Here is an 18,801-nt window from a genome sequence, read left to right as displayed (position 1 = left end):
ATTAGCGCTGTTGGTAAAAAAAAAAAGAAAAAAGAAAAGAAAATCTAGAAAATATTTATAAAAATATGTATATATATTATGTATAAAATATTTATTTATAAAAAAGATTTCTAATGATTTAATATACAATTCTTGATGTATATTTGATGTATCATGAATTTAAAAAAAACAACAACAGACAAAACCTTTTAGATTTATGATATTGGTTATTATATTGGTTATTGGCTATCAATCAAAAAAAAAAAGCTGCTTCTAACAAGAGATTAGAGATCTGGCTATTAGTAGACATGAGGTAAGACGTGGTAGAAGAAAGCAACATACACACACTCATAGATCAATAAGCGTCCATTAGGGTCCAGCCTCAGCAATTTCAACAACTTTTGAAAAACATTGAAATGTGATTATCCTGCTCTTAGATGCTTTTAACTTTGAGAGTAAATGAGTCATAGATTTATGCTTCTCTCTGGATTCTTCTCTTTCCTCCCCATGTCTGCATGCACTCGAGGGCTCTCTTGCTCTCTCTCTCGCTCTCTCTCTGTCGTTCTTTATCTATATATATCTCCCTCTCTTTCTACTGCCGTACATTGTTGGTTAAATTCACAGCTTCTAATTTTGAATAAAGTTTGTTTTGCAGATTGGAACATTAAACGGGTTTTTTACTACAGTGAGGTGTGTGACAATGACCGCTGTGAAAAAGCAGGACATGTACCGTCTTTCCTGTACTACGGATTTGCCCCCTGTGTGTCCGAAGGGAACAGGGTCTACTGCGTTCCCACACAAGCTGTTGCCAAAGCAAATTTGGAGAGGAAGTGGAACCCTATCCCTCCTCTCTGGTGTGACCAAGTTTAGAAAACACCAGGTTTATGTGTGTGTGTGTGTTTCTAGTTGAATATGCAAGCAAGCAGCTGCACAGAACGCCTCACTTTTGATGTGGTTTCGTGTGTGCGGCGGCATTTGTGTGCTGCTCTGTGGTTTTGAGTCTGGAAATGAAGTCTGTGCTGGACCGTGCATGTGCGATTGCAAGGGATGGTCCTTATTTAGTTGCTTTGCCTTATTGTGGTGCACTTGTGAGTGTTGTGTGGCTTTATGTCTGGAGTCACTGGACTCTTCCTGGAAGCACAACCTCAAAACACACACCATAGGCACTAATGACAGGCCTGAGTCCTCTGCCGAGACCTTTGTCCGACAATGTACAGCGAAATATTTCTACCCACCATGCAATCTGAGTCCTAAAAATAGCCCAGACGTGATGTGTCGTTCTGTATTGTGCCCATTGACCATTCAGATTTTTGAATGGATTTTGAATGCAGTGTCAAAAAATTAATTAAATAATAATGTATTAAAATTTTTATAGCAATATTTAAAAAATATATGAATATAAATAAAAATTTATTATAAATGATAATAATAATTGCGATTATTAATTATGATTAATGAATGATTATCACAATTTACATTGAATGATGTTTATACCATTGTTTGATGCAACTGCATGCAGTATTTTTATATGAAAATAAACAAGCTAAAAGCACTCTAACTGAAAAACGTTTAGTGCTTTTCTATAGTATTAAAAGGGGTCATATGATGCGATTTCATTTTTTCCTTTCTCTTTGGAGTGTTACAAGCTCTTGGTGCATAAAGAAGATCTGTAAAGTTGCAAAGACTAAAGTCTCAAATCCAAAGAGATATTTAAAACAATGGAAAAACCCTTAAGATAACATGTAGAAAGAAAAAAACGCATCTTAAGCACGCAGAATAACGTTAGTGGACTTTGAACGATTAATTGCCACTTTGAACGATTACGTAATTGTGGCATCTGTAATTGTAATCGCGATTAGAAATTCGATTAATTGTGCAGCCCTAAATTTTTGACATTTTAATATTTTTTTTATTTTTATTTTAGTTTTTTGTTCATTTGAGTACTTCAGCTTAAACTCTTTTTAATTTTAATTTTCGTTTTTGTTAACAATAGCAACACTGATATACAGTATGATATAAGCAACAACAAATGTTTGCAAAAAAAAAAAAAAAAAAGTTTGAATGATGAACCTATTTGAAACCGTATTCTGTGTGAATGCTCTGTAGATTGAATCTACAGGTAAACAAACACAATTAAACGCAAAAGTGTCACAAACATCTGATAGTCTGGGAAAGAGAAAAACGCTGTGAACATCTGTATGTGTTTGCTGGCATAGTTAGGGAGGTGTTTTGTCTAGCAGTGTGGTGTTCAGACACAACGTTCCTAATGAGCTGGGTACTCTCCCAGAGAGCGAACGCATGAGAGAGAAAACCACTCGTTTCACAGTTTCACTTTAAACCTCTACCTCCCCAAAAGCCAGATTTCTCAGAGAACAACACGTGTTTACCACCAATCGAACCGTATTCCTTTGGGAAGAATTATTCCCACGCGCCCAAATGCTTTTGCATACGTCTTTGAGATGCCTGTTGCAAAGAAAGTTCATACCTAGAATTGTCAGTCTTTCTAATTGAAGTTAAATGAGAGATTTCACTTTTGATCATCTCAACGTATGGACAAAACGCTCTCAAATGCAATATTGTGGACCATTTAGATCATGTTTAGTCTGACACCTGTACGGTTAAGGTTTTTGTGGTCACTGCCTGGTGAGAAATATGACAACCCGTTTGAAGACTGCAAGAGACGGAGGGAGAGAGGGAGAGCTGCGCTCTGCTAGTTTTACAGGAAGTTCCTCCCTTCCGGCTGAGGCCTGCAGCTCAGCTCAAGGGGGAGGCCATGTTCAGGTCAGAGAGAGGGTGGAGTATCGCTTGCACACACTGACAAAAAACTGGTTTGCTTTTTTGGCGTTCACACTTGCGTGGATATACAAGCTTGTCACACGAGCTTCTAAAAAAACCTGTCTCATAGTCACAGTTAAATAGCAATATTCGTCAATCAAACCTGTCTGTGGAGAACTTCACAGACGGGAACAAGCCACGCCGTGGTAGTCACCACTAGATTTCAATTTGTTTTGAAAACTCGAAAAATTCCAAAGCATGTATTTACCAATCTAATCGTCTAATCTAATGTTAAAACATTTTATGTTGATAAATTTAAATAAATGTAAAATTTAATAAATGAAATTGTAAAATGTGTATTTTTTATAATGAACTATTGGAAAAGATCAGTTGTTTGTTTTAAATATTAATGCTAATATTAATATTATTAATTATTAATAAATATTTTGTTATTTATTTTTAGACACACCATGAGGTCAAATATTAATATTAATCTCAATATTAATATTTTATATTTTTCTTAGGCTTCACACAGTGTCTAAAATGATTAATAAAATATAATTATTAATATTAACCAAAGTTATTTTTTATCAAACTTACTATTATATTTATTATTTAAATAATTTTTTGTAAGTTACTTGAATAGTTCAGTTGTTTGTTTCGAATGTTAGTACTAATATTATTATTAATATAAATTAATTAAAATTCATTTTTAATAATATTATTTTATTACTAATTTTAGACACAATGTGAAGCCTATGAAAACATTAACATCAATGTTCCTATTTTTCTTAGGCTTCACACAGTGCCTAAAAATTAATAATAAAAACAAACTATTATTATTCATTGATGTTAATATAATTTTAAATATAAATACATACATATTATAATTGATATTAATATAAAACAATCTTAGGCTTCATATTGTGCCTTACCTGTGGTAAAACCACTTTCATTCTTTTTGGCTTATTGCTTTATTTAAGCAGCATCACAGAAAGACCCTAGGAAGATGTTTACATTGCCAGCGTCACATGCATGGGAAGTTTCTGTCAGTCATGTTTGTTTGGAACGCAATTGCTTGTTTAGGAGGGAAATCCTGCAATCTGTGCCACAGGAAACACAGGACTAGACTGGGAGGGGTGGCATTATGAGGACAACGAGACAGGAGAGACGATTTAGCAACTCCATTAGCTTGTTTAGTAGGTTAATTGTGTGTAATGTGGCAAGAAGTGAACGTTCGTGTGGGTGTTCAACCCTTCGAAATACATTTCCTTTGTCATCCCTCAAGCGGGCAACAAAAAACCTTCTAGCAAAAACCTTTCTTCCATTCTCACACCAACGTGCAAGGCAGAATGTGTGTGTGTGTGTGTGTGTGTGTGTGTGTCACCCCGCCCTTCCTCAGACACCTGCAGTTTTAAACCGCTTTGCAGAAACTTGTCCATCCTGTGTACTCCTGTTTTTACTGTGCATGTGTCTTATTTAGTCAATTTGAAGACATCTATGCACTGTCTTCTAGTGCCAGAATTACTATGACGAAAGCAAGGTGTGAGATTCCTCAGAAAGACAAAAAGAGATAATGTATTTGTGCATTTTTCAGAGCTGAGCTCGCATCTAAGTATGTCTCTCGCATGCTGCTGCGTCCTGCTTCTTATCATAAGGTGTGATTTCCTGTCTGCATGTCTCACAGTGCTTTGGATGTCTGTCTACAGCATCCTTTCTGTCACACAACACACACACACACACACACACACTAAGATACTGCATGGGTTGGTGCCATTTTCGTACCCGTAAGCACATTTTTTGATATGAGAATGGAAGCTGGGGACCAGTTTAAAAGGGGGGTATTAAACGGGGCCCCTTTGCTGCCCATCAGGTGAAAGAAAGAGGATGCAATGACTGTGGAAATGACAGACTGATAGACAGAGACTCTAAAATACAAAGTAGAAGATAGAAGTAGAAGTATTATTTAAAGATCTCTGTCTTTCCTCGGGCCATGTCTCAAATGCAGCTCTTCTTCAACTGCTCACTTTAGTGGCTGTCAGGTAGTAATCCGATATTAAATCCGCATCTTGGCTTCTCTATATTTTGTCTGTCTGGCTTTATCTTTATATAGTCTTTATATACTGATATATTTATCTGAGTGATGTAACCCCACAGGCTGTCCAGTCAATGTCAGAGTTCTGGTGTGGGCTGATGTGTTATAGAGGGACCTCGAAGGGTCCAACTGGAAGACCCAGACTAAGGGAGAGCTACAAGGATGTTATTTATAGGTCATTTCCTCTCTCCTGCAGTGTGGCCTGACTATGGTCATCTGACTGTCTGCAGTTAGCATGGTCTTATAAGGATGCTCACTAGAGTCTAGAATACTGCAAGTGCATTGATTACAAATATATAATGTTGTGATGCCTAAATTCACTTGTTTGTCTATTCACTTGCATTTAAAAAAAATAATTTTTTCACACATATTATGTAAACAAAAACTTTTATTTTGGATGCGATTAATCGTTTGACAGCACTAATATATATATATAGAGAGAGAGAGAGATAAACTGAACTGTTTTACTACAAGTGAGCTAATTAATTTTTTTATAATGTATATATTTTTTATTTTATATAAGTGTGTGTATAAAAAGTTAAGTTATAGTTATATTCTACAAAAAGTTAATAATAGTTATATATATAGTCTAAATAAGTTAAATATTCCATCCTCTGACTAATGCAAATCGGGTCTAGTGGCTCTTATGCTTTTCTATCCAGATCTCATTCTCCATCTTTTTCTAGTATGAGTTTTTTGCCAAAACCTAGCCCAGATCAGGGAAGATCTCCCAGATTTGGTGCCATTATGTCAGAGGTCTAATCCACGAATAAATACAGGCACGTGGAAAGTGACTGTTTTCGGGGTCATATAATCATGCTCTGCTGCTGGAAATTCACCACGCCCAAGCAGATCGGCCTGCCGAATGAGGTCATACGTGATGCAATCATTCATGTATGCAAACAGCACCGGCCCATCACCGTGTTCTTTTGCGTGAATGACCCTCTTTTCACTCTGAAAGTAATTGACTCCCCCACTGTGTTTATTCAAAAACAAAACATTTTGCATCTCTGACTGGAAAAAAAGAGACTTTAACATGAAGCTCTCTCAGCGTATGATTACATACTAACTCTGTCAGACCTTCCAGACACACCGTGCAACCCAGTTGGAAGCATCTTACCAGAAGCCCCTGCTGCCGGGCCAGTTAGGGCACTAGGCCGGGACGCTGCAGTTTGTCAGCTGGGTTTCTCTCACATTCCCACGAGAAGCCCTGCTCGAAAATAGCTCTCGCAAAGTTGGCGCAGATTTACAGCCGGAGGCTGATACCGCTTGTCCAGTCATTGTGCATTATTTTAGCATTTAAACGTCTGCGGTTTGTGATAATAAGCGAGAAATGTGTGGGCGGTGCACACTGCAGGTTTTCTGGAGTAAATGAGAGTGTAGAAAAGGAAGGTCAGTGTATTTTAGGGATTATACTGCAGTCAGTGAGGAATTCAGCAGGAGTGAGGTCATTAGTGACAGAACTAAACAAATACTGCCTTGACGTACATTTGCACTCGCGTATTCACGTGGCAACATGATAGCAGATGGTTCTGTCAACCTATTAAGCATCTGAACAATACATCCGACCTTTTCCTTCCGGCATACACACGCAGTCTCACATAGTGTCAACACACGTACTAAATTTAACGTTCAGTTTTAGTCCTCAGATACGTTCCCTTTGCACCTGTCTCCTGCAGTTCACAGCTCTGTCTGAAGTGATAGACACCCTCTATCGCGGCTCTCATTTAATGTGACCGACTGCTTGCATCAATCCTGCTATTACTGTACTGTAGTTTACCGAGGGCATCTGAACGCCTGACATAGACGGTACGATGTGCACTGAATCGAACGCAAATGCGTGAAATGTAGCAAATCAGAATGATGATGACTTCATTTTTCTTCATATTGAGCAATGCTCATCGTTTCTCTCTCTTTTTGGCTTTCTTTTCTTCCCTCTCTAGGCGTCTGATCCCATTCCTGCCAAGAAGTCCAAACACGATGACTTTCCAGCACAGTTGCCCTCAAGAGACAAAGACAAGCAACCCGATTGGCTACGATCCCTCTCTGCATCAGCCAATAAGGTTACAAAGCTTATTTTTTTTGCTGGTGGATACATGTGATTAGTTGTGTGAAAGTACAGAGTTCAGATAATTATATATTTATCTGTGTATTAATATTGTACAAGTCTGTTTACGAAACTTGGCCGTTCCTAAGAAGATGTTTGGAGCCAAGCAACTGTTTTCTTGCCACAGAGAATCAGATTCTTCTGAAACAAGATCTCAACCCAAAATAACTGAGGATGTTCTTTTGAAAAAAAATCAATTCTCCTAAAATGAAGAGAGCCTGCAAATAGGCTCGCAGAGTTCTCCGATTTCAAGCAGACACGGTGACCTCGGTGTACTTGTACTGCTGGTCATTCTTCAAGCTTGTTTTATCTGTCTCTCTCACTTTTAAATGTTAAATTCAAGAGAATTTCAGCAAGCAAAAAAATAAATAAAAATTTTCATGCTCTCTGTGCAGATGGTCTCCGTTCTCTGTGTTCATGTTCAAATGCATTATGATTGTGTCCTCAACTGTGAAAAACTTGCATGTAACACAATAGGCGTCTTTTAACATCTCTCTGTCTTGCTGCAGGGGCTCAACTGCATCCAGCCCAGACAGAGACCGTCTGCCTTCAGGCCATGGTCTCCAAACATCTCTGTTGGTGATAAGGAGGGAGGCGGCAGGCCTGCTAGCATGTTACGTGACAGGTAAACAATAAGAATAAATATTATATGGCACTCTGAAATACTTGATTCTGATTGGCCAATACTCACATCATATTAGCATATAATAGTTATTTATTTAACATAATTTAAATGGTGTTCATTTTCTGATAATATACCACAACCTGCAGTTAGAAGTCAAATCTACATCACCATCATTTCATTGTGCAATCATCATTTTATTAAAAAGATGATCTAGTGCACAAAGATTGTAAAAGTAACCTTAAGAAAGGGTGTGCATATGTTCATTAGTGTGAAACCAGCATGTTAGTCATGCTCAGCTGCGGTTTTTCTAAAGCAAATCAGCATAAGGTTTGGATCTTCTCTACAGAGGAACATGATGCAAGCCCGTTGGCCATTGTTTGTTTAGATATATGTGGTTTTAACTTTACCATCATAACTAGAGGGGGTTTGGATGAGTCATGCGTCAAGCCCAGAAACCGCTCGCAACAGTCGTTGTTCTCTCCCCACCCTTCGTTTGTGGGTTGCAGAGATGCTTTTTCCTGTCAGCCTGCCATTTGGTTGGGATTATTCATTACTAAATCACCCGTACTCTTTAAGGTGATGTTAGGTAATGCCGTTACACAAGCAGCAGCCAGTAGTGCATCATTTGTCAAGTCAACTTGTGGCACTCCATATTTTACTGGTGATAATTGAGATGACTCCCCATTTAAATAAACAAACATTTAAACTGTTACTAAAAATTAGCATCACTGCATATACGTGGTCTGCTCACTCACTCCATATCCTCTTCTGCAGCTTCTACAACTACAAGAGCCTGGAGAGCGCCGTGGCCCCCAATGTAGCTCTGACACCCCTCCAGAAAGGAGGGCAGGCCTCTCCTACCGCCCCGAGCAGTTCACACCCGCATGGGGCGGAAAGTGAAGGTGCCAGCCGCGGGAGGAAGAGGAGGCTGACGGGTGAGACCCACCCCAGCCCACAGCCCTGCCCCTCGGCTACTGCCAGCAAGCCCCTGCCGCCCTCTCAGGAGGAGCGAGACTCGGACGTGGAGGTGGAGGTGGAAGTGGAGAGCCGTGAGGAATGTGAGTACACGACGCACCTTTTCACTGTCACTCCACCTCATTAAAGGAATGTTCCAGGTTCAAAGCATGTTAAGCTTTACTGACAGCAGAAAATTAGGTTAGACTTTCATGCTGTGATACCTACCTTTGAGCAATGGTGACAGTTGATACAGTTGTTACTTTTATTTAGCAAGACTGCACTGAAAAGATCAAAAGTGATTTTTACATGTCTATTTCAAATGAAGCACAACTTTTTTTCAAGATTAATCATAATAAGAAGAAATGTTTCTTGAGCACCAAATCAGCATATTAGAATGATTTCTGAAGGATCATGTGACACTAAAGACTGAAGTAATGGCTAATGAAAATCCACAGGAATAAATGACCTCATTTAAAACTGTTTTTATATAAATAACAGTACATGATTTATACAAATAAACGCAATGTGTAGTATCACAGAAAATAATTTAGACTTTGGAAAATGATCAGAAATAGTTTTACAGTAATGCTATCACAATTGAATTCTATGGCGCAAAATACACACTGTTTAGACCGTAAAACCACAAGTCTTAACATTGTATGTGTTACATTGTAATGAAGGAATGCTACATTCCTTTAACATATTTGAAGAGCAATTTGGGTTAATAGTGTTTTAACTGTGACCCTCGATTTTGTCGCTGCGTTGTGAAACAAAAGTGCTCGTTTAAATACATTAAGATTTCGTTCACACTTCATTTGCACACAGTTCATTTTCAGTCAACCTTGAGCGCTCTGGAGAGAGGTGGATTAGAACGGTAACAGCTCGTGTGTGAATGCGGCAGAAAATCAATGAGGGTTCTTTCGTTTCCTCATCCTTTACGGCTCATTTTAAAGCACATCTTGTGTGTTTGACAGCTGCTTGATAAAACTGGCTGACATATGAACCAGTGAAGCCCACGTAGTCTGATCCACCACTTAATTATGTCTCTTCTCTATCTTGTTTTTTTTTTTCAGTCACCTCATCGCTTTCCTCACTCTCCTCCCCATCTTTTACATCCTCGAGCTCTGCTAAGGACTTGAACTCTCCCTCCGGCCCCGGAGCCACCTTACCAGCAGTTCTGATGCCAGCCAGCGGGCCCCCTGAGAGTCCCCTGGTGTCCGGAGGGGAGGGACATGCCATGACGAACCTGGAGTCGGAGCTGGAGACGCTGAGGCAGGCACTTGACAATGGCCTGGACTCAAAAGAGTCGAAGGAAAAGTTTCTACATGAGATAGTGAAGATGAGGGTAAAACAGGAAGAGAAGCTGGGATCCGCCTTACAGGCCAAACGGAGCCTCCAGCAGGTACACACACACACAGACACTGACACTGATTCATGAAACATGATTAAAAAAAAAAAACTTTTATAAATCCATTCTTACGTAAATCGTTGAATTTAATTAACAATTAATGTAAGAATGGGTTTACACAACAGCACACTGGAGGTTTCATTTCATCTTTGCGATGAAGAATCATACATGTGATGTTGAACTTTCACTGAATATATTTATAAAGCCATATATTAACTATATAGAATTTTCAAAAATATTCTGTTTATATATAATAATTTATAAGTTCTTTATTATAATATATTCATTACTTTTATTACTTTATTATAAGATATATTAATTATTATTTATTTTATCAACAGCATTGGGACCATACTGTTTTCAGGGGAGCCCATGTCTTATTAAGGGGAGCCAAGCTCCCCCTAGCTCCCCCGTAGTTCGCACCCTGTTCATACATTCACTGTTACCAAGATAAGCATTTAAAGATCTGGACTAGTAACCGAAAGGTGTGATTCAGAACTATTATGCCTTTGAGCAAGACACTAAACCACAGATTGTTCCCAGAGTGACTGTCCCTGTGCTATAAATGTCCTGGAAGTGGCTTAGGACAAACAAGTGTCTGTTTAATGAAGAGTAATCTAAGGAATGCTTGGATTTATGTAACATGACACCCCACCCACACACATTTTCAGATGAACTCTCAGACTGGGTGTGGCCTCGCAAGTCTGATGAGATACGTTTCATTTCTCAGAAGGAAACAGAGTAACTTCCTGTTAGAGTTGTGTGTTTCAGACTAAACAAAAGAGAGACATCACTAAGATGTTTGCCTGGCTGTGTTTGTGTATTTGTATGTCAGTGTTTAACTACAACTTTTTGAAAAAGTTGTTAGCTACACTACAAGCTACTAGCAGAACTTTACTACATTGATGCTATTTAGATCTAAAACTATCAATATCAGATAATATAAGTTATTTTTACAAGTAGAACAATGTTGCACAAAAACAAAGAGGTTCTCAGTTAAGGTGACAGCATTAAACTTAAAAATGTAAAAAAAAAAAAAATTTTTTTTAAATATATATAACTAATATTAAAATGCAGGATATTCTGCAAAGGAACTAATTATTACAATAACCATCTAAAATAAATCTATTAAAAATGTTAACATAAATCTTAAAATATAAGTAAATATTAGATGAAAAACTTTAACAAAAAACAGATATAAGCAGAAGTGCAAAGGTTACTAAAACTGAAATAATAAAATAAATAAAGCTAAAATGAAGCTAATTCAAAATTAAAAAAAATAATTAAAATGTCAAAAGCATATAAAATGACTAAAACGAATGCTTAAATTAAAAAGAAAAAGGTCAAATTTAAAATAAAAGCTCAATTAAAATATAATTAAATTATATATATTTATACATTTTTGTATTACTTGTATTCTATATATATATATGCTTATATATATATATATATATATATTAGCATTTTGTAAATATATATACATATAATACAAAAAAATTGTATAATTCACTAAAATGAATCTATTCAATGATGGAATACATATTAAAATACCGTGTAAGCTACATGTGGAATACAGTGTAACTAAAGACAGCGCTGTAGCATTTTGTCAAACTACATGATTTGCTGCTAATTTGTGGCAACTTTATTCATTTTTTATCATCTTTATATGATATATTTTCAGATTGAAGACCTGCAAGTAAAGTTGCAACATGCCGAGGCAGACCGAGAGCAGCTGAGAGCCGATCTGATGCAAGAGCGGGAGGCAAGGGAGCACCTGGAGAGAGTGGTCAAGGAGCTACAGGAACAGCTGTGGCCCAAAAGCCCCAGCAAGAACGGCACAGACGCACCACCCCCACCCGCCAAAGACTCCAACTAATCCTCTATCTCTTGACTCCACCCAATCCACATCAACACCGCCCTGATTGACAGCACCAACCGCCCAATCATGTCAACTAGCATGCGGGTGAGCCCCGCCCACCTGCCTCTTAGCCAGCGCAAACCCAGAGGTATCCTGAATGTTTTTTGATGGACTTCAGACACATTTTCGAAAAAGTTTTACTTCGAGAGCACTGAAATGCACCTCGCCTCCAACAAGATGTAAAAAAAAAAAAAAGGAAGAAGAAAAAAGCAAAAGTTCAATCGGAAAGGAAGAAGCCAATAGCACAAAAGCTAACTGTGCCTGAAACTGAATACATTTTGAAATGAAGACTTTTCTATGACAAACAAATTGGTGATAATGACGCAAAATTTTACCCAGCAATTTTTAAGCATGCTGTCCGCCCCACGTTGTTATCGAAGAGACAAGGACTCATCATCATCCCATCAGAAATTCCTGTTTCCTTTTTCCTCTCTCTTTCGTTTTGAGGAACTAAGATGAAAATCACTTTGTAATAAGCTATTTAAGAGACTTGTTAGTGAGCGTGGATGAGATAAAAAAAAACTTCAGCGACTTATCAGAGCCTCAAATTTCCCCCCTTTTACATGTACATACATGTCATGCTGGTTAAAAGAAGCCATGGAGACAAATGGTTACACACACTTGTATCTTTAACAATGGTAAAGAGATACTGGTCAGTAGAGCGTTGAAGGGCTTTGGAGAGCTAGAGGTGGAGAAGCTCAGCCCTGTTGAAAGGGAGAGATATTTGTATTCAAGTAAGTGTTATGATCAAGCCAGAGCACTTTCTTTTAATGGCAAACAAATGCTCCCCTCACAAGCTGCCGTGTGATACGCCACGAGTGCGTTCGAGGGTCAAAACCTGTCGGTGGATCTTAAGATCGTGGTCATTGTGGAATCGGAGGTTTGTGGCTCCTGCTCTCACTGAGGGTTTGGGTTTTCTTCTCATCACACACGTGTACAGCTTCTCCGTGGGCTGAGGTGCTGACAACCGGCCCGGCTCACAAACGTGGGCGGCCATTTTTGGGAATAAACTAAAAGCATAAAAAATACAGCTTCTAGGGCAGGAGGTGTCATGTGATCAAGAACCACAAATTGTTCGTTTTAAGTAAATTATAATATGTAAATATGAAAATGTTTCTTTTTTTTTCTTTTCGCTTAGTTTTTTTTTTTACTTTACAATAATGAATCGCACTTTGTCATTACAAAATACTGTCTAAATGCATTACGCTCCCACACTCTCCCACACATTTATCTCAGAGAGTTTTTAGTATTCCGAAGTATAAAATTGAAATAAACATTTTGTTAATTATATGCAGTTCTAATAAATGCAATGTAATCATGTTTAAGACAAACTATTGTAAATAAAACCGCAAGAATTAAAAAAAAAAAAAGGTTCTACATGCTTGCTTGCTGAATGTGGACGGCGCACGCAGCCGTTCCCTCAATCTGACTTTAATTCAACATTTATCATAGTTATCGATATATGATTATAATCGTTGCTAAAGTGTTATTGTTACTGTCCTGGATTCCCACGGGTTTTGAATGGTTCCGAATCCAATTTAGAAACCGTTCAGAATGAATAGGACACACAAATTGTCATGCATTGGTAAAAGGGAGTCTAAATATCAATGCAGGTGCTCCTCTCGGCTGTGAGCAAGAGCGTATTACTGTGTAAAAAAAACGAGACGAGGATGGATAAACGAACGAAAGAAAGTTTAGATGGTTTAATAAATGCATCTTTAAATGCTCACACACTTAGCTGAGATAGGTTTTGTTGAAAATACATATATTTTATAAGTGATTTATATACATTGGGTACAATGCAATCAGAATGTATGTTACGTTTTGGCTCTTTTCATTTTGTTGTTGTTGTTGTTATTACGGATGTTTTTTCAGATTGTGTGAATATTTTATTGCTCATGTTCCTTCTTTCAATAGCAAGCTTATGTAATTTTTTTCATATGCATGGAATTTAAAAGAAAAAGATTAAGTCTGCCATTCATATATTCATTATTGGGCATTAAAACTGTATATGTACGTTTTTTATTGTGTTATGCAATATAAAGCAATTTTAATCTTGTTTTTAACTACAAAGGAAAACAAAACCCTCTTAACAATAAATTTCAGCTCTTAACAATCTTAAACGCAACATTAACGGCACTACTCTTGGGCTAAATACAAACCCTATGTGCATATGCAATGCTGGAGACCCTCAAGTGCCTGTCTTTGGGCCCTTGGGGTTCCAGAAGAGGAACAATTATCGAGCCCGTTTCCACGGTGGCTGACTGTAAGGCGCATTGAACTGCTTCAGACAGCGGTCAGACGGTGAGAGCGGGACGTCCCATTTGCACTGTCATTTGGGGGAGCCTCTTTGGCTTGCCCCATTTTGCCAGAATGAACTTGACTATCATTGCTTAAGAGCAAGCCGCAGCTTATTTGATAGGTTTTAATGCCAGTTTTCCTTTGTTGTTGTTTTTTTTCTTCTTCTTCAAAAATCGATGAATAATTAAATAAAAGAAAAATGCATAGCAGAGTTTAATGCTCCAATTGCCACTGGTAAAGAACAATTTAAATCTTATAGTAAGATAGCTTTTAAATGTACGTCGGAATAAATAAACTCTTTTCTTTCTCAGTTTTTAAGGAATAAAACATATATTTAAGAGGTTACTTTTGCTATAGATGTAAAAAGAGCCTTTGAAACGATATGAAACATTGCCCTGACCTGTACATTGCAGGCTACGGGGAAGATACTAAACGGGGGTCTAAAGAAAGCTCAGTGTCTTAACAGTAGCAAGAGGCTGTGCGTTTTTACAGACCAAAAAAATGAATTAAAAAAAAAAAAAAAATCCGATGAGGTTTTGTAATTGTTTTTACACGCAAATTGATTGTTTACTTTGTTCGCGGTTTTCTATGAAAAAGGGAGAAATTGATCACAGAGGCTCCTTTGCTCCCAATATAATACTAAAAATGTGGATTTTTTTCTAAAAGAGCCATTTTTTTGCTAACAAAAAAAGATCTAAAATAGCAATAACGACATAGCATCACTGATAAATGAGCAGGATTAGCCAGTCTGATGATGAAAGTACAAATTCACCAATGTATATAGCTGTTTTCTTTTCATTTTACAAAAATTGTATCATAAATGTATATTGTGTTTCTTTCTCTTTTTTTTCAGAATGAGAAAAAAAACCTTACATAATAGTTGTTATATTTTATGTTGTGTTTTTAAAAACAAAAAGAGAGAAAATGTTTTCAAAACTATTATTTCAAAGGTTGTATTCCCAATGCAAGCATATTCAGTCCTTTATTCTGCTTTTTTCCCTTTTTTTGTGCTACAAAGAATAATAGTATGTTCAGTAAAATCGTTATGGTAAATGCCTTTTTTCTGTTATCAATGTTTTGTTACGTTCAGCTAAATATCACATACATCAGTTCTGGTTGAATCAGACATTCAGATTCTTATTTTAACAATCTGTTCTCCTTTTTTCATGCCGATATATCTTCTTAGCCCTTCACTGCTGCTATAACAATATACTATAAACTTTGCAACTCTTGAAATTATTTTTATGTAAGAGATTAATGTGTGCTTTCTTCTTCTACTGATGCCGCTTATACACTTGGATCTGGCCAATTTCTCCCTCTTAGACGTCCCTTTCCCCCTCACATGGACTATAATGTAAGATAGAGAGCTCTATGAGATTAGAGTTGAAAGTAGTTCGGCTTATATACTGCAGTGTCAGGATGTACAGTGTATAGACCCATAATCAAAAATAAAGTTGTTTGTCCAGAAATCTTTTGTTCTGTTTGTTATTTCGGTCTCGGTGGAACAGCATCTTTATTTCTTTTCCTTTGAAATAACTAACCTTTTCACTGCACCTTCACTTAGAAGTGTCTCTAGACATACCTTAATTTAATGTTATAAATTCAGGAGAAACATTCTTTCTGCTGCACGCAATGTTTTGATCCTTCAAAGAAAATTTGTTTACCTGTTCCCATTTTTTTTTCTTCTGTCTTGTTGCTCCTGCTTTACAGGTGAATTGAAGATCTAAGGCAGCGCTCTTGTCATTGACTGTAAGAGTGGCAATGAATCAGATCTATGAAGCTTGCTGATTAATAATTCAGGAAGCACCTTTGTAGTACATTGTCTGCCTTTAAGATGAGCTACTAAGGCTGAATAGAGAAATAGAAAATTCCTTTCCTTTTATCTAAATGTAGAAAAAAATCACTAAAGCTTTTTTTTTTATATCCAGACTTTTCATATTTGAATGTTCAAAATATGCTAATTATACATACTTATGCATAATTAATCATTAATATGTTTAATATTAATGATTTTGAATGAAAATATTGCAGAAAATCTTTTTAAGAAAAACATTTTGATTGATCGTCATCAATAATGATGATGATGATGATGATGATGGTGATGCACTAAAAAAATGCTGTAAAGCAATTTCCAATCAGAAATTGCTAGTAAATTTCACAAACGATTGCAAGAAATGTTAAGTAACACACTGACCTAAATGTGAAATTTTGAAGTAGAAAAACTGAAATAGTATTTTGTAAAAAAAATGCTCCAAAAATATTTAATTTACAACTTTGAAAAATATTTTTTCACTTATTTTTCACATAATAAAGTTTATTAATATTATTATTATTATTTTTGTATTCCTATTCAAATGTAACACACATAAAATGTGACCAATTAGTTAATATATCATTAATCATTAATTAATAATTAATATGTTTAATATAATGAAATCATTTTCCATGAAAATAGTTGTAAAATATTGCAGAAAATTAACATTTTTAATTAATCTAAAATAATTGATGGCCATAAAACAGACACACAAGAATTATTACTAGAAGAACAAAAACAGTAAACTGAAAACAAAATGGTGTAGAAACAATTTTCACTCAGAAATTTCACAAACAATTCAGAAATTGTATAGAACACATTGAATTAAACAAGAAATTTTTTAGTAGAAAAACTGAAATAGTATTTTCTTGTAAAACATACTCCAATTATTTTCAATTTACAACTTAAAAAATAATTTTAAAAAGTTTAAAAAATAATTATAATAAAAATAATTAGTAACGTTTAATTTGGTTTATGTAAGTTAGCTAATACAGTTTGTCTTAAATTGTAATTAAACCCTTTTTACGCAGTAAAACACCATGACCAGACGGATGTTTCTTGTTGGAGTGAAATACTGTGCTGTCGGACAGCTGGGAGAAGTGCTCCGTTTTGAACGTGCCATTGAACAGTGATGGCATTATTGAATCAGCGGCCCTCGAGGGATGAGCATCAGTCAATTCCAGTTGACCCTGTGTGTGACTGCATGTCTGGCCTGACAGACTCATTCTGATGAAGACTGAGTGATGTTATGGGAAATGTAGTTCTTTTAATCTCCCAGGGGAATGACTACAAACATGAAGTTGGATTATTGGTTATTATTGGAACATCCAGACTGTCTGTCTGGATGTTCCTGGGCCAAAAGACAGGTACCGTAGCAACCACATAGCAACACCCTAACAACTGCCCTGGGTACCCTAGCAACCGCAGAGCAACACCTTAGCAACCACCCCAGGTACGCTAGCAACCGCATAGCAACACCCTAGCAACCATCCCGGGTATTCTAGCAGCTGCATTTCTATCTATCTATCTATCTATCTATCTATCTATCTATCTCTTCAAGATGAATGACAAACATAACCACATATGAAAACAAATAGTGCGCTGTATTTGTTTTACACACAGCTTTGCCTCTTACCATCTGTTGTCTATTCCGATTAAAAGCCTAAAAATTACATGCCCATTTTTTTATTAATAATTGTTTCAACTGGTCTGTACAAAAGGCCTTATACTGCCAAATATTCGCCACTCCTACATTTATAAAGCATTGTGTTGTGGGTGGCATTGGGTTTGAGCTTTGAATTATACCTGTGTGTGCGGTGGTCTGGTCACAGCTGTTCTACAGACTGATGCTTTAATAGTTGTTGTTCGCCAGCCCACTTTAATAATTTAGCCAGCCGGAAAATTATGGGGCAAAAATCCCAGGTGTTCTCTGGTGGTTCCATCACAAGCACCAAGCGTGGACAGACAGCACCCATCAACCAGCTCCTGTTCCTCCTGCTGTGATTGGTCTCTATGGGGAGAGATGGAAATTCTTTCCAAATGCATTTATAAGACAAAAAGGGTTATTTCTACTTTTCAGTAGGTCTACAATTTCATATTTTTCTATATATTTATAATTAAATAAATGTCATAAAAACTGTTCGATTTCAGGTTAGTTTTCGATGATCACAAAATACTAAGTTCTATACTTACGGTGTACAAAACTGTTTGACAATTTCAAATTAAGTTTTCTATTATCACAAAATACAATTAAGTAAAAAATATGGGTGCTTAAAAAAATAGCCATATATTATGAACTAATCTATCTTATTCATTTAGTTCATATACATTAAATGAAATTGTAAACACAGGTAATCTCTATTTCCAAAAACATCAATAAAACAGTAAAAAAAAAATAATAATTTATTGGAAATAGAGAATACCTGTGTTTACAATTCCATTATGAAATTCCAAATCATACGTATATTATATATGCATTAGCACCGATTTGCAGTAGGTCTACATTTTCATATATATATCTTAATACATTTAATAAAAACAAACTGCTTGAAAGATTGAAACGATTAAAATCATATCAGTTTTCAATTATCATGAATTAATTAAACATAGCAGTGTATTTTAAAAAACCTCATTGGTTTGAATAAATCAAAATAAGTGAAAAACAGGCAATTCTAGATGCATCTCCTTTAAATACATTTTTGGTGAGAAAACAGCACATATTAGATTTTTTTCTTCTTTGATGTATGTTGATAAATGGCAAATGTCAAGGTGTAACACAATAAAAAGACCAATAGGAAAATATTTTTACACCTACACATAGCC

General features: G+C 36.3%; 1 protein-coding gene across 1 annotated transcript in view; it reads left to right on the top strand.

The window, feature by feature from the left end:
• LOC107710903 (ski oncogene-like) overlaps window positions 1-11,822 on the top strand; it is a 71,318-nt gene extending 59,496 nt beyond the window's left edge. The window contains exons 2-6 of the mRNA XM_016515772.1: window positions 6,793-6,912; window positions 7,466-7,581; window positions 8,356-8,639; window positions 9,612-9,946; window positions 11,628-11,822. Coding sequence (XP_016371258.1) covers window positions 6,793-6,912; window positions 7,466-7,581; window positions 8,356-8,639; window positions 9,612-9,946; window positions 11,628-11,822 — 1,050 coding nt within the window. The remainder of the gene's footprint in view (window positions 1-6,792; window positions 6,913-7,465; window positions 7,582-8,355; window positions 8,640-9,611; window positions 9,947-11,627) is intronic.
• The last annotated feature ends 6,979 nt before the right edge of the window (window positions 11,823-18,801 follow it).

The sequence above is a fragment of the Sinocyclocheilus rhinocerous genome, unplaced genomic scaffold (genome assembly GCF_001515625.1).
Source record: "Sinocyclocheilus rhinocerous isolate Xijiao unplaced genomic scaffold, SAMN03320098_v1.1 scaffold327, whole genome shotgun sequence".
In the NCBI taxonomy this organism is placed as follows: domain Eukaryota; kingdom Metazoa; phylum Chordata; class Actinopteri; order Cypriniformes; family Cyprinidae; genus Sinocyclocheilus; species Sinocyclocheilus rhinocerous.
Note: the sequence above shows the minus strand (reverse complement) of the source record. Positions and strands in the feature narration are given on the sequence as shown.